The 16,072-nt window shown below is 38.7% G+C and overlaps 1 protein-coding gene across 2 annotated transcripts in view; it reads left to right on the top strand.

The window, feature by feature from the left end:
• LOC126412342 (rho GTPase-activating protein 10) overlaps nt 1-15,703 on the top strand; it is a 571,369-nt gene extending 555,666 nt beyond the window's left edge. For both annotated transcript variants that reach the window (XM_050081890.1, XM_050081891.1), the window contains 3 exons: nt 6,276-6,327; nt 6,624-6,703; nt 13,036-15,703. In XM_050081890.1, the coding sequence (XP_049937847.1) occupies nt 6,276-6,327; nt 6,624-6,703; nt 13,036-13,127 (224 nt within the window). In that variant the 3' untranslated portion in view covers nt 13,128-15,703. The remainder of the gene's footprint in view (nt 1-6,275; nt 6,328-6,623; nt 6,704-13,035) is intronic.
• Nucleotides 15,704-16,072: the final 369 nt, after the last annotated feature.

Below are 16,072 nucleotides of genomic sequence, written 5' to 3'. Positions count from 1 at the left end.
TGATCTCCTCATTCTGGACACACTTATGAAATATTTCTGCCAAGAGAGAGTAGTTACTATTCTTTAATACTAAAGTGTCCTTGTACAGCAGTTACTTTATTGCATGTCTGTATGTATGTATATTTTAATGTACTATTGCCTGAATATTAAGCCACTCATTGTATGAGATTGTCCTGTGATGTTTTCTGGCAGGTAGCCAGGATGACAATTTATCTTCTAGTAAAGGCGTCATATTTGACATTCAATAGCCGTGACTTTTTGCACTGTTGTACAGCTGCTACTACTGAGTGGTTATACTTAAAGTGAACTTACCCACAGAGGTCCAGTGTGGACTGTAATTACTATATGGCAGCAAAACCTGGTAATATTCTGATGCATTAATGCAGAACCAATTTACGCTGCAAAAGAAACACTTCCAATTTTGATAACAAGGTGAAAATCTGGTGCTGTGAATGCAAAGAAGATGTACAGATATGTTTCCATATGTAATGGATTGGGAATGGTAGTGGGCAGAAAAGGTCAAACAAGTGAGAAAAGCATGATGTTGGTTTTATTATTGATTGCCTCATACACGATTCATTCAATTTGAACACGTGAGACGTCAATGAGATGTTTTACAGCGACAAATTTGCACCTGGTAGCCAAAATTGGAACTGCTCTGGCGCCAGTGACACCCCCCTCCCCTCCTCCTCCAAAGCATAAATGGGTACTGCATTAACACAGTTGCATATACCAAGTTTCACTGCCATGTGATAATTACAGCCCACACTGGACCTCTGTGAGTAACTTCACTTTAATTACAACCACTTTGTGGTATGTCTACTATTCATGTAGACATCGGGCTACTACCCACTAACACATTAGTATTAAGACAAATATTATGTTTTCATTATACATCAGGTGTTATTTCTTACATATATAAATTTCAAATATTATTTAATCTAGAACAGACTTTTTGTTGTGCCTAGTTTAAGCATTTTTATTGGTCTTGTTGAGTATATCTTCATTCATTTACTTATGAATAAAAATTTACACTATATTATTGTTATCTTCATTTGAGCGTAAGCTGCTGACCAGTTTTGTTCCTTGTAATGGAACCATTGTTATAATTTGTATGTTTCATGCACTGTCGTATAACATTAATATTTTTTTTGTTGCTTTGATAGGGCACGTTCCTGCCAGATATCTTCATACATGTGTGTGCTGCATATGAAAATTTGATTTGTTATGGCTTTTGTACATATTATATTCTAGTAGAATATAATAGAGGAAAACATTCCATGTGGCAAAAATATATCTAAAAACAAAGATGATGTAACTTACGAAACGAAAGCATTGGTATGTTGATAGAGACACTAACAAACACAAACACACACACAAAATTCAAGCTTTCGCAACCCACGGTTGCTTCATCAGGAAAGAGGGAAGGTGAGGGAAAGACGAAAGGATGTGGATTTTAAGATGTCTGCTTGTGTCTGTATATGTGCGGATGGATGTGTGTGTGTGTGTGTGTGTGTGTGTGTGTGTGTGTGTGTGTGTGTGTGGGCGCGCACGTGTGAGTGCGAGTGTAAACCTGTCCCTTTTTCCCCCTAAGGTAAGTTTTTCCGCTCCCGGCATTGGAATGACTCCTTACCCTCTCCCTTAAAACCCACATCCTTTCGTCTTTCCCTCTCCTTCCATCTTTCCTGATGAAGCAACCGTGGGTTGCAAAAGCTTGAATTTTGTGTGTGTGTGTTTGTGTTTGTTAGTGGCTCTATCAACATACCAACGCTTTCGTTTTTGGTAAGTTACATCATCTTTGTTTTTAGTTATATTCTAGTAGATATGATACTTGCATCCTAGTGTCTACTGGTTTCTGTATTGTGTTGATTTACAACTGTTAATGCTGTGAAGGCTTGTGATTCGTTAGGCTATGAATTGTGAGTTATGTTTCAAATTATGCATAAGTTTTATAAGTGCCTTTGAACTATGTAGTACTCACTATGTGAATATTGTACTCACTATGTGAATATTGTTGTTATGAATACTGGCATACATCCATTCATATGCCCCCAAATTGCCTATGCCATTATCTTACATTCGTAGAATAAAGCAAGTGGGTCTCAGATTCATGCCTAACTTACATACGGTTTTATATCCTTTAATACTGGATAGTTAAATGCTTTAGATTGGTTATGCCTAATTGCTTAATGTCATTTATAATACAAATTTTGTTGTTCTGAATTACATTGTATAAAAAATTATATACCATCTAGTGGCATTTTGTCACTTTGGAAAATGAATGTATGTTTCCATTGTACTGAATGTTGTTATCTGGGGTTCTCTACGTATTTTATTATTATTATTATTATTATTATTATTACTGTTATATTCTGTATTCGTCATATACAGATTTTTACAATTGTAATTTTCAATTATTTTGCTTCAGTTAATATATTCTAAACGGAGTTTTTCTCTAAGCCCATCATGTAACATCAGTCAGTGCTGCTACTCAGCCTGCTATGACATGGACATAGTACTCTGTTACTCACTGGTGCTATGTGACAGTGATAAATTTGTCAAATACTTTTTTATATACACTCTCAATATGTGTATACTAGCTGATACAATTTGTACGGTGATCTCTCACATTTGGATAAGAATTACGTGGTGTCAGCCTGCTTCATATTCTTCTCGTTATGCCTGTAGCCCACATTGGTGCAGGGATGACAGGTTTATGAATGGATTTAGGATGGATCGTTTAAGGAGTGAACGGATGCCCTTCCTGTTGCCACCCGGTAAAACCCCATCCCCCTCCCCACGGGACAGAATGTGTGTACCCCGCCCTCTCCCCTAGTTGTCTACATCTACATCTACATCAATACTCCGCAAGCCACCTGACGGTGTGTGGCGGAGGATACCTTGAGTGCCTCTATCGGTTCTCCCTTCTATTCCAGTCTCGTATTGTTCATGGAAAGAAGGATTGTTGGTATGCTTTTGTGTGGCCTCTAATCTCTCTGATTTTATCCTCATGGTCTCTTCGCGAGATATACGTAGGAGAGAGCAATATACTGCTTGACTTTTCGGTGGAGGTATGTTCTCGAAACTTCAACAAAAGCCCGTACCGAGCTACTGAGCATCTCTCCTGCAGGGTCTTCCACTGGAGTTTATCTGTCATATCCGCAACACTTTCGCGATTACTAAATGATCCTGTAATGAGGTGTGCTGCTCTCCGTTGGATCTTCTCTGTCTCTTCTGTCAACCCTATCTGGTACGGATCCCACACTGCTGAGCAGTATTCAAGCAGTGGGCGAACAAGCGTACTGAACCTACTTCCTTTGTTTTCGGATTGCATTTCCTTAGGATTCTTGCAATGAATCTCATTTTGGCATCTGCTTTACCAACGATCAACTTTATATGATCATTCCATTTTAAATCACTCGTAATGCGTACTCCCAGATAATTTATGGAATTAACTGCTTCCAGTTGCTGACCTGCTATTTTGTAGCTAAATAATAAGGGATCTATCTTTCTATGTATTCGCAGCACATTACACTTGTCTACATTGAGATTCAATTGCCATTCCGTGCACCATGCGTCAATTCACTGCAGATCCTCATGCATTTCAGTACAATTTTCCATTGTTACAACCTCTCGATATACCACAGCATCATTCGCAAAAAGCCTCAGTGAACTTCCGATGTCATCCACAAGGTCATTTATGTATATTGTGAATAGCAACGGTCCTACGACATTCCCCTGCTGCGCACCTGAAATCACTCTTACTTTGGAAGACTTCTCTCCATTGAGAATGACATGCTGCGTTCTGTTATCTAGGAATTCTTCAATCCAATCACACAATTGGTCTGATAGTCCATATGCTCTTACTTTGTTCATTAAACGACTGTGGGGAACTGTATCGAACGCCTTGCAGAAGTCAAGAAACATGTTATCTACCTGTGAACCTGTGTCTATGGCCCTCTGAGTCTCGTGGACGAATAGTGCGAGCTGAGTTTCACACGACTGTTTTTTTTCGAAACCCATGCTGCTTCCTACATAGTAGATTTCTAGTCTCCAGAAAAGTCATTATACTGTAACATAATATGTGTTCCAAAATTCTACAACTGATCGATGTTAGAGATATAGGTCTATAGTTCTGCACATCTGTTCAACGTCCCTTCTTGAAAACGGGGATGACCTGTGCCCTTTTCCAATCCTTTGGAACACTATGCTCTTCTAGAGACCTACGGTACACCGCTGCAAGAAGTGGGGCAAGTTCCTTTGCATACTCTGTGTAAAATCGAACTGGTATCCCATCATGTCCAGCGGCCTTTCCTCTTTTGAGAGATTTCAATTGTTTCTCTAGCCCTCTGTCGTCAATATCTACCATTTTCTCATCTGTGCAACAATCTAGAGAAGGAACTACAGTGCAGTCTTCCTCTCTGAAACAGCTTTGGAAAAAGACGTTTAGTATTTCGGCCTTTAGTCTGTCATCCTCTGTTTCAGTACCATTTTGGTCACAGAGTGTCTGGACATTTTGTTTTGATCCACCTACCGCTTTGACATAAGACCAAAATTTCTTAGGATTTTCTTCCCAGTCAGTACATAGAACTTTACTTTCGAATTCATTGATGCCTCTCGCATAGCCCTCCTCACACTACATTTCGCTTTGCGTAATTTTTGTTTTTCTGTAAGGCTTTGGCTATGTTTATATTTGCTGTGAAGTTCCCTTTGCTTCCGCAGCAGTTTTCTAACTCGGTCCGTGTGTAGTGTTCCCACCCTCTCCCCCAGTTGTCCGTGTGTAGTGTTATTTATGTGAAAGTGAGCATGAAAGTTTTCTAAATGTTTGCAGATTGTGTAAACTAAGACAAGATTTAGGTATCAGCATAGTATTCACCTAGTGCAATGTGGGAAACTGCCTGAAAAACGCATCCTGGCTGGTTGGCACACTGACAGTCATTGTTAATCCACTGGGCAGATTAGATCAGGGGTGGGTCATATGGCTTCATCCATGTAATGGTATAGTGACACAATGGGTCATATTTCTTATTTGATTTGTATATTTTTACATGAAGTTTATATTAATGTTCATCTAGCTATAAATGTTGAATGAGGTTGAGCTATGGGTTATGAATGCTGTTAAACAGAAGTATGTAATTTATTGATGACACTGTGTCTCCTACTTGCTTTTGCTGGGCTCTCATTTGGGAGGACGATGGTTCAAACCCTCGATGACCATCCTGAACTCGGTTTTCCGTGATTTCCCAAAATTGCTTCAGGCAAGTGCCGGGATGGTTCCTTTAAAAGGGCACAGATGACTTCTTTACCCATCCTTCCCTAATCCAGTGGGACCGATGGCCTCGCTGTTTGGTCCCCTCCCCCGAATCACTCAGTCAATCAATCAATCCTACCAGCTTGACAGAGTTTGTCATATTTGGTATGTACTGACTTTGCATATTGTTTGTCATAATGACTGTTTGTTTCACCCTACTCTCCCTCATGTGCAATTTTCTGTAAAAATTCAGATCTGAAGATGGACAGCTTTTTAGCCGAAACTGGGTTCATAGTAGTAAATAAATTTTGAAATGTTGATTAATGAAGGATTATGTATAAAGTTTGAACAAAACTGTAATTATTTCAAAATATAATTCCAAAAATAATGGAAAATTCTTGCGAATTCTCAATGCCTCCGAAGTTCATTATTTCTAAAATTTGATTCAGCATATGTGACAAGATTGTAAGACAGTGACTATGGTGCATATTCTTGATGTGAGAGTAGGACCCTTTGGATTGATGTTGACTGATTCTGAACAAATTGTTTGTTCAGGAACCTGCCACTCGACTGTCCCTTAGCTAGTTACTTCACAAGATGGCTCCTTGTATACAAATGCAACTATATTTGCAGGACACTGTAACTATGCAAGTGACATGATATACCTGCTTACTTCAATGTCTCAAAAATAACTATTCCTTTCTTCCACTTCCAGCTGTAGATTATCCTTCCACAGATATTCCACCAACACCTGCTGTCCAGTTGTGTGGATATTCTTGAGTTATACATATTTTTGCCCAATTTCATGAACTAATATAGCTCGTTACTTTTAGAAAGAGTAAGTACAATTTTTGACGTGTACTGGTACATTCACATGATGTGTTCCAAAATTAAGATACAGATTTATTTTTTCTGAAAGATAGGGGAGAGAAATGATTTTTTTACAAGTCAAAACACATCCATATTGTCACATTACAGTCTCAGCAGTTATGTTAATTATTTGTCAATACTATCATTGTTTCAGGAGGAACACTGCATGGAAATTACACAGCAGTTTACCGGCCACCTCAGGATATGTGAGTAGTGTTTTCATGCTTCAGTCTCTTTCTAACATGTTACTGCTCTCGGAATGTTTTTATTGTTCTCATATTCTCCAAGTCAGTCAAATATTATGAATGTTTTGAGAAATGAGACTTAATTCAGCTCTCTCTCTCTCTCTCTCTCTCTCTCTCTCTCTCTCTCTCTCTCTCTGCGTGTGTGTGTGTGTGTGTGTGTGTGTGTGTGTGTGTAAAATAGTTCATGAAAAGAGTGATGACAAATGTATAATAAAATACAGTGATGTTTTCTCAGAGTATATTGTCGTTTCTTGCAGGAGAGTTCGTACATTGTATGCTTGCCAAGGAGAGAACGATGGAGAACTTTCATTTGAACCTAACCAGATTATCACTAATGGTGAGTTCAATGTCTGCACTTTATTAACAGCTAGGTTAAAATATTTGCCGAGGATAATCAAGTAGCTACCTTAAATTTTTAACCATGAAGGCTTTGCATCTGTGCATTTTGGAACATAGTCTACAGAATGACAGTTTAGAAAAATTATAGTGGAAACAGCATAGCTGTGGTATTTAGATTAGGAGCAACATATGGCACCACAATTAATGCTTCAAAATATATAGGAGTGAAATTTGAATTATAGAAAATTTAATTGTATTCATTCTGGTGAAGATGCCAGAAACTGAGGAATGAAGAAATTTTCTTTCCAATTAATTTCCTTTGGTTTAACTTTTTTTGCATTTATAAAACGAATCACAGACCTGATTTCACACACGGCGGCATTTTCAATTACGGCTGATATTATAAAGAAGCACTACAAAGCAAACGTCGGCAGCAACGATCTGAAAATGGTGTACGTCTTCTCATTGAGTCAGAGTAACTGCCTCGCATTCTCAGAACTGTGATAGTGGTGCTGCCGCGGATAGAAAAAGAAACGAAACTTACTTTGTGAATGTGCGTAAGAACATTGTGTTGTAATTGCTCAATTATTGTGTGATAGGGGAAAGTCTCGGGCGTAATGCAAGTAATAAAAGGAGTAAAGATAACAACTCACTTTATAGCACGGGTGGTGAGTCGTCACAAGGGATATAAAAAGATGAGACAATATGCCTGAATTCTACATATGCACATTCCATTATCTTTCTACAGGTTGTTAGGCAACTTTTAATCTTTAACATTTTACCTTCAAGCAATATTTGCAAGAGCTGTTTTGCAGGTAGTATTTCAATAGTATACAAGTAGCACTGCTGCAATGTACAATTTACAAAACACCAGATTGGGTGAATCTGGATCCAAGAACAAACAAACTGCTTCTAGTTGCCTATGACTAATCCAGCAGTTGAGTCTGCAACATTTGGTCAGTCCGGTAAACATCTGTATCAATGGGGAGGTACATTTTTCTATTGAAGTTCTCGAGATTGTCTTGCAGTTGAGGAAATGAAGATAAGAAATGCTAGCCATGGTGCTGCAGTAAACAAAAGCAGCTCTTGCTTGCACTGTAGAAATTGGTAGTAGCCGTAAATATGAAGGTCGTCCACAAAGTAAGTTCCATCTCTATTCCTATCCGTGGCAGCACTACGATCACAGTTCTGAGCATGCGCGGCAGTTACTCTGACTCAAGGAGAAGCCATGTACGCCATTTTCAGATCACTGCTGTCGACGTGGTTTGTTGTGCTTCTTTATAATGTCAGTCATAATTGAAAATGCTGCGGCACGGCGCAATCTCTTAATGGTCTCACAGTAACCATGTGCATTGATTGTTTGGTGTCAATCAGCAAAATACCTTTTCTGTGCCAAAAAATTGTGCACATGACTTTTCGAGGTGTTAACATTTGCTTAGGCTTAACCTTTGTTGGGGATGAAGTGTGCCTCCATTCCATTGATTGCTGTTTTGTTTCAGGGGTGTCGTACGATACCCAAGTTTCATCCCCCGTGACTATCCAAGAAAGTAAACCATCGCCTTCTTCCTGTTAGCGTGTCAAAAACTGAAGTTCATTGCCCATCCGTTGTTTTTTGTGTTGTTCAGTAAGAATTTATGATACCTAACATGAGCAAAGTTTCCGAAATTTCAGTTTCTCAGTAACAATTTCATGAATTAGTGATCATGAGGTTTGCGGAACTTCCATAGCAAGGGCACTAAGTGTAAACTTATGGTTGTGCTAAATTTTCTCTTCAGTTGTGTGAACCAGTTCATCAGTAATCACAGATGGACGTGCAATTTGTTCTTCATCATGCACTTGATCATGTCCTTCATTGAACAGAAACTGAACTTATTTCATGGACGACCCTCGTATATCACACATGTCAGGTATAAAAGGACAGTGTAATGGCGCAGCTGTCATTTCTATCCAGGTGCTGCATGTGAAAAGGTTTCCGTCATGATTATGGCTGCGCAACGGGAAATAGTAGACATTGAACGGGGAATGGTAATGGGCGCTAGACACATGGGACATTCCATCTTCTAACCATTGAATCACTCATAGCATTTTGTCCGTAAACCTCGCATATTTGCCAATTAATTTCCTTTGGTTTAACTTTTTTTGCATTTATAAAACGAATCACAGATCTGATTTCACACACGGCGGCTTTTTCAATTAGGGCTGACATTATAAAGAAGCATTACAAAGCAAACGTCGGCAGCAACGATCTGAAAATGGTGTACGTCTTCTCATTGAGTCAGAGTAACTGCCTCGCATGCTCAGAACTGTGATAGTGGTGCTGCCGCGGATAGAAAAGGAAACGAAACTTACTTTGTGAATGACCCTTGTAGTTCGAAAGACTTGCAGTTGTTTCCCTAAAACCCTTTGCTAGACGCCATTGGAAATTCTTATTCCCTGCTAGCTTTCAAAACACATTCTTTGAACTGTAAGAACTGTCTTTTAAACTTCTACAAAAATAATTAAAGAGAAAAATTGTACAAATCATTGTGTTGTATAAACTTCTGCACACTTGTGACATTAATTATCTATGAAAATCCAAACTTTTGACAACATCTGGTTTCCATAGAGAAATAATGCAACAGGTGCCTCATGGACAGTTTGTACAACAAATTCATTGTAAAAGTTTATGTGGTTAAATCATTTTATTGTTTCTTAAAATATTCATTTTAAAATGTATACACTTTCGCATACATTGAAACCAGCATTGAAAAATGTTTTCCCATCTTTTATTCATACCTCAAAAACACGGTTTTGGAAAGATTCAATAGCTGCTCGGGGTGATTAAAATCACTGTCCAGACATACTTTTTGTTTGATACAATGAAACAATAATAAGCTGTTAACTGATAAATCAGGTCATAATGGGTAAAGTGTCATTAATTCAATCTTTTTCAATGTCAAATAATCAATTGTTCAACATGCTGTGTGACAACTGGCATTGTTAAGATGAGGAACAATGCAACATTTTATGTTTTTTTTTTCTTGAATTCACTGGCACCAAACAAATTGTAGTATATCATTTAGCATTAACAGTTGTTCAGTCCTTGAATGTAGTGATTGCAACAAGCCATGTAAACCAAAGAAACAGGTGATGATTTTCTTGGAAGTTCTTCACTAATACACTGCTTTTTTTATTTTTGGTTCATCTTGGAATAGCCAAACAGTTGATTTCTGCCCTGGTTTTGTCTCCTGTTGCCATATCGCGAGGGTGGTTTGTAAATTTCTCGGAATGGAATAGAAAAAAAGTACTTGCATCAATGAAACTTTTTTATTTTTCAAATTAGTCTTCATGTAGATTAATGCACTTGGTCCAATGATGTTCCAGTGCCTTGATCCCATCTGTGTACACAGGCAATTCCAATGAATATCACGTGAACAACTCATTGTACTAGTGCTGACCTCTCTTGGTGATTCCAAGAACCTTTCACACCACCCTTGTATTTATGTATTTTGCATTTCCTCCTTAAAATTTATTGTGATTTTCCCTAATTGTGCAGAACCCATAAGGAAGAGATTTTTTTCACAGCTAGGTGTTCATATAAAACTGAATTTATTTCAGTCTTCGACATGCCTCATTTTGTACCAAGCCATGCAGCTTCTCTACAATCATGATGCACACTGTGTGTGTCTCACACACACACACACACACACACACACACACACACACACACACACAAGTAAAAACTGTGACAAAATTGCTGCAGTTACAATCGGTCGTACCCGAGCTGCCACTGTTTTAACAATAACAGATGAAAAAATTTCAAATAATAGTAATGTCATGCCTTTTTATTGAAGCTAGTGGTACAAATTGAAAAGGTGATCCACATAGCACAACACTGTCATATATTCAATATGTGGTTCAGACATTCTTGGACATCACATTTTCTTCCCTTTACAAAGATAGTGCTTTCAAATTGATAATACCATTTATAAGTGAATTACAGGCACTCACAGATTTGAGCCAAACATAATAAAGAACACTTGTTGGATTCTCATTACATTCTCTTTTTGCAAGCTGCAAAACTTGTAATAATATATATATATATTTAAAAACAAAGATGATGTGACTTACCATACGAAAGTGCTGGCAGGTCGATAGAAACACAAACAGACACATACATACACACAAAATTCAAGCTTTCGCAACAAACTGTTGCCTCATCAGGAAAGAGGGAAGGAGAGGGAAAGATGAAAGGAAGTGGGTTTTAAGGGAGAGGGTAAGGAGTCATTCCAATCCCGGGAGCGGAAAGACTTACCTTAGGGGGGAAAAAAGGATTGGTGTACATTCGCGCGCGCGCACACACACACACACACACACACACACACACACACACACATATCCATCCACACATATACAGACACAAGCAGACATATTTAAAGACAAAGAGTTTGGGCAGAGATGTCAGTCGAGGCGGAAGTGCAGAGGCAAAGATGATGTTGAATGACAGGTGAGGTGTGAGTGGCGGCAACTTGAAATTAGCGGAGATTGAGGCCTGGTGGGTAACGGGAAGAGAGGATATATTGAAGAGCAAGTTCCCATCTCCGGAGTTCGGATAGGTTGGTGTTGGTGGGAAGTATCCAGATAACCCGGACGGTGTAACATTGTGCCAAGATGTGCTGACCGTGCACCAAGGCATGTTTAGCCACAGGGTGATCCTCATTACAAACAAACACTGTCTGCCTGTGTCCATTCATGCGAATGGACAGTTTGTTGCTGGTCATTCCCACATAGAATGCATCACAGTGTAGGCAGGTCAGTTGGTAAATCACGTGGGTGCTTTCACATGTGGCTCTGCCTTTGATCGTGTACACCTTCAGGGTTACAGGACTGGAGTAGGTGGTGGTGGGAGGGTGCACTGGTGGGAGGGTGCACAGGTTTTACACTGGGGGCGGTTACAAGGATAGGAGCCAGAGGGTAGGGAAGGTGGTTTGGGGATTTCATAGGGATGAACTAACAGGTTACGAAGGTTAGGTGGATGGCGGAAAGACACTCATGGTGGAGTGGGGAGGATTTCATGAAGGATGGATCTCATTTCAGGGGGGCAGGATTTGAGGAAGTCGTATCCCTGCTGGAGAGCCACATTCAGAGTCTGGTCCAGTCCCGGAAAGTATCCTGTCACAAGTGGGGCACTTTTGTGGTTCTTCTGTGGGGGATTCTGGGTTTGAGGGGATGAGGAAGTGGCTCTGGTTATTTGCTTTTGTACCAGGTCGGAAGGGTAGTTGCGGGATGCGAAAGCTGTTGTCAGATTGTTGGTGTAATGGTGAATTTTGTGTGTATGTTTGTGTTTGATTGTGTGTCTATTGACATGCCAGCACTTTCGTTTGGTAAGTCACAACATCTTTGTTTTTAGATATTTTTTCCCATGTGGAATGTTTCCCTCTATTAATTTATATAGACTTACCAAACGAAAGTGCTGGCAGGTTGATAGATACACAAACATACACACAAAATTCAAGCTTTCGCAACCAACAGTTGCTTCATCAGGAAAGGGGGAAGGAGAGGGAAAGACGAAAGGATGTGGGTTTTAAGGGAGAGTGTAAGGAGTCATTCCAATCCCGGGATTGGTCCCGAGTTCAAGTCTCAGTTGGGCACACAGTTTTAATCTGCCAGGAAGTTTCAGTTATGTCCTTGTCCATAAACAGATTTCTGTCCCCATACACTTCTGCTCCTGTGGCATACTTATCAGCCACAAAGGAATTCCCTCTCTCTTGCTCAGTATCAACTGAGACTGAAAAAAACTGAAACTGTTTCTTTGGGAGTACTTCAACCACCATCCCCCTAAATGTCAAATATCCTTGACAAGTGGTATTCTGTCACACATGCGACCTACACAGTGCTCTTGTCCACCCCCATAACCTCCTGCTCGAAACTCCTTGCTCCACAGATCACCACTTTATGTATCCCATACATTCACCCACTGTCATGTGGCAATTTTGCTGCAAAACTTTACTGATTCCTGGACCTTTATCATCATTAATCTTGATGGGAGCACAGTTGTATGTTAGCTCTGAAAGAGGACTTAAAAGAAGGCAAAATAATGTTGTTATCCTTCATAGGTTCCTGTTTGCATTTCAACATCTATTCTATTTGGTGAGTATTTGACATGTAGAATTTTAATCATAAGACACATATGTATCTTGTGTGTGTGTGTGTGTGTGTGTGTGTGTGTGTGTGTGTGTGTGTGTGTGTGTGTGCGTGCGTGCGTGCGTGCGTGCGTGCGTGCATGGGTGTGTGTTTGCTGTATTAATGTATGATTTTCAAGAAGGAATCCAATTTTGTGTTTGTTCACAGTAAGAGGATCACAGGAACCTGGTTGGCTTGAGGGAACACTTAATGGAAAGACAGGCCTTATTCCTGAAAATTATGTCGAGAAACTTCCCTGACCTGGGCTCAAACTATGGGCAAGAATTAGTCGACGGTCAGCCCACCTTCAGACTCAGCCGCAGGTGCCCCATCAGCCACCGCAGTGATGATAAGTGCAGCTGATATTCTTCTGAAGCATATGTGCAATGTAGTAACGATGTTAAAATGCAGATTAATGAATGAGTCTATCATCAGACCTGTGTTTACAAATGTACGCTTGGTACATCATCGGGATACTTCTTCGTCAAACAAGTGTTAAATGCGGGTCTTGGCCTTTCCATACTTGGCTTCCATTCACATATCACCTCTTAAGAATGTGTCTTCTGCATTGTGTTTTGAACTCAATAATTAAACTGACTGGCAGGTGAACTGTATAGTAGTTGAGTATCAGAACGTGATTTGTGCAGCATCTGTGTGACTAAGAATTGTTGCAAACCTACAAATGTTTTGTGAAAACCTGTTAATGTCCAGTGTAAAAATCAACAGTGTAATTATGAGCTGATCAGTTAGAGACTTGTGGGCACCCCTTTGTCATCCAGCAGAGAATGCAATGGCAATATCATACGTTGAACAACTGTTCATTTATTGTATATAGATATTGTTGTACAATTATTTATTATGTTAATAATAATTTTATTTATGATTGCCATTGTCATCTGTTGCTTTTATGTTGCCACATTTGAGGAAATCAGATACGAAAAGAATCCTTTTCAGAGTCCAAATAGCAGTTGTTAAACATACTGATTTGTAATATTGTGCTGCGTATAATAATACTGTGTAACTTATATTAAATGTGAGCCTAAATTTTCTGTGATATACTTCCATTCATATAGCCTCACAGAGCAAATTCATAGTCATAAAATGTTCATATATGTATGCAAGAGTCACAAATTCATCTATTCTGTGCCAATTAGAAGAAAATGTGATTTCACAACAGAAAATATCAGTGCAATATATGAAAAGAACATGTTGTTTTCTGTTAGGGCACTTCACCAGAGAAACCTGGTGACGAAATGTGAAATTTTATTGTGGAGTAGCTCATCAAAGCTGAAATCTCTAGATGCGAGTCTTGATACTCCAGTGGATTTTCTGTTGTCACAGTGTGTGTATTATTGTTTCAGTGCAGCTTTTCATTTTCTTTGTAGATTATTTGTCATGTAACTGAGATGCTGAGTAGCCTGTTAGTGCTAAGGAACAAGTGTAACTACAAGTCCAACCTTGTTTATGTGCTTCAGCAATACTGTTATTGGTTAACTTTTCCATTGTTAGTGATATTTTGTATACAACAGCTTCATAATAACCTTGAATTCTTTGAACTTAACAGTTTATTGGCCAGTAATAATGCATAAAACTCTTGTCACATTGTTGTGTTGGTGTCTGAGCTAAATTAAAGGAGTATTTGTTCTGGCTATAGCTTTAATGTTCAATTAACGAGTCATCTAGAGTGGAACAGAATTTAACTTGAAATTAAGGAGAACATGTTGATGATGATGATGATGATGATGATGATGATGATGATGCAACTTTGTATTCCACTAGAACAGTGATGTTTATATTTTGTGTGCAACAGTACTATTCTAATGTTATATGATTATGATAATTTCGTGTGGCTCAGTGTGGTATTATACAATACTTATTTCAGCAAATGCAAATGTTGTGTAATCCTTTTAAACAGGTTCAGTAACCACTCTTTCTGTTCATCAGATTCGTAGTGCTCTCCAAATGTACTGCCTTTCTTTCATCTTTGTGGCTCTTTGGATTTTGTTGTTCATTGTCTGAACAAAAAAAAATTCAATGTATCTTTTAAGTCAGTTTTTTTTCTATTGCCGTGTGGCAAACATGACATAAATAAAGTAGTGTAAGCAAGATGACAGAGATTTGTGACTTGTAGTAGTCTCTGTAATGCCCATTTATAAATTTTTATCAATCATGCCAGTGTGGCTATACATTATGTACTCTCCCTTTGAATGCAAGTTTTGTGAAATTTAATGGGAACTGATTCCAGATAATAAGCACCAGATTTTTCATCCATTTGCCCTACTCTCTGTTCCTGGATTTGTTGTTAACTTCTCATAGTTACTTTGTTATATACTGAAACTATTGCAGTCATGCCAGTGTGTGATATTTTAGGCTTCTACAGGCAAACTGACTTAAGGCTTTCAATTGGAGAACTGGAAGGGAAAAAATTCACTGAACAAGGTTTCTTTACATATCACGAACTACATCCGTCTTTGCAAAATATACCAATTTGTTACTGGGTGGTATTTTTTCCTTCTGTAGTCTTCTGAAAATATGCAAAGCTTAACACGTTCCATTGTCAAATAATTTGACATTTATTTTCTTAGAAAATTATTTTTATAAAGATATGGAAAATCAAACTTAAAATGAAGCATTTTAGCATGGTGCACATTGGTAGTATTGAGAACTGACATAAGTTGGATAGGTGTAGGGGGACCACATGAATAACACCACTTGTAGAAAGCTATAGGAAGTGTTAAAGTTTGTTTTCTCTGTGCATGTGTGCGTGTGTGTGGTTGTGTGTGTGTGTGTGTGTGAGAGAGAGAGAGAGAGAGAGAGAGAGAGAGAGAGAGAGAGAGATTTGAGTGTTGGTGCATGTGCATTGAATATATGAATGTATAAGACACACATTCGATATCTCTTTATAAGATAAATAGTGAAGGGAATAGCTTATACATTGCTATTTTTGTACTTGTGACTGCTTGTTCATAGATTGTAGAAGTTATTATTTCAGTTTGAGCATTGTCGTCTTCTGTGCCCCAATGCTGCATTGTAGCTTCAGGAAATTACAAAATAAGATAAATTACGTGGAACTTAATATTTTCATTGTTTTCTGGTGCAGTGGCATGAGGAGGATTTTTCAATATTCACAAGAATTATAGTTCTTCCAGTGTGTCTTGAACATACTACTATAGGCATTGTCCAAGCGCAGAGTGTGATTGTTTAA

Source organism: Schistocerca serialis, chromosome 7, assembly GCF_023864345.2.
Source record: "Schistocerca serialis cubense isolate TAMUIC-IGC-003099 chromosome 7, iqSchSeri2.2, whole genome shotgun sequence".
Taxonomy (NCBI): domain Eukaryota; kingdom Metazoa; phylum Arthropoda; class Insecta; order Orthoptera; family Acrididae; genus Schistocerca; species Schistocerca serialis.
This window is presented reverse-complemented; position numbering and strand designations above follow the sequence as displayed.